This window comes from Charadrius vociferus, unplaced genomic scaffold (assembly GCF_000708025.1).
Source record: "Charadrius vociferus isolate BGI_N301 unplaced genomic scaffold, ASM70802v2 scaffold1749, whole genome shotgun sequence".
NCBI classification, from domain to species: Eukaryota; Metazoa; Chordata; class Aves; order Charadriiformes; family Charadriidae; genus Charadrius; species Charadrius vociferus.
This window is the reverse complement of record NW_009650098.1, coordinates 21062-21718: the sequence shown is the minus strand read 5'-3', so window position 1 is coordinate 21718 and position 657 is coordinate 21062. Positions and strand designations below refer to the sequence as shown.

The window sequence follows — 657 nt, the reverse complement described above, 5'->3', positions numbered from 1 at the left end:
CCCGGGACCGCCGGCTGCCTGCGCGATGCCGAGGGCGCTGTGGGATGTCGGGGCTGCCCTCACCTGCCTCCAGCTCCTGCTGCTTCTCGCCGGTGTGGAGCTGAGGCCCCATCCGTGGGACGAGGACAGATTCCAGCTAGAAGCCATCAAAAAAGGGATCCTGGAGCGGTTGGGGATGCCTGCGCCCCCCGTGATCCGGCACCCGCTGGACCTGGAGAGCATCCAGAGAGCGCAGCAGCTGTACCAGCAGAAAGTGGCCGAGCTGACGAGGAACCGGAGCCAGGAGGAGGAGGGAACCGTGGCCAGGACACGGCGCATGCATCGTCTGACCCCCACATGTAAGTGGCCGCAGCTTCGCGTGCATCCCGTGACCCTCATCCCCCAGGGACAGGGACATGTCCCCCGCTGTGTCCCTGCTCGGGCATGTCAACCCGCCTGCCTCAGCATGTGCCGGGACATGACCGGGCATGAATCGCGGTGACCACGGTCGTCCTTATCCCGGCTGCTTCCCTTTCTTCGGCAGCGGGGAGGAGCCACCGTTTCAAGCCGTTTTGCTTAAAAAACACAAAACCCAGTAAATTTGGGATGAAAGCTGTGACCGGCAGCGCAGTGGCAGCTGTGGGTGCTCGGAGCGGGGCTCGAGCCGGCTCGGGGTGA

The 657-nt window shown here is 64.7% G+C and overlaps 1 protein-coding gene across 1 annotated transcript in view; it reads left to right on the top strand.

The window, feature by feature from the left end:
* The first annotated feature begins 25 nt into the window (after positions 1–25).
* The window catches only part of GDF15 (growth differentiation factor 15), a 1747-nt gene continuing 1115 nt past the window's right edge, over positions 26–657 (top strand). Inside the window, exon 1 of the mRNA XM_009892221.1 lies at positions 26–338. Within this exon, the coding sequence (XP_009890523.1) occupies positions 26–338 (313 nt within the window). The remainder of the gene's footprint in view (positions 339–657) is intronic.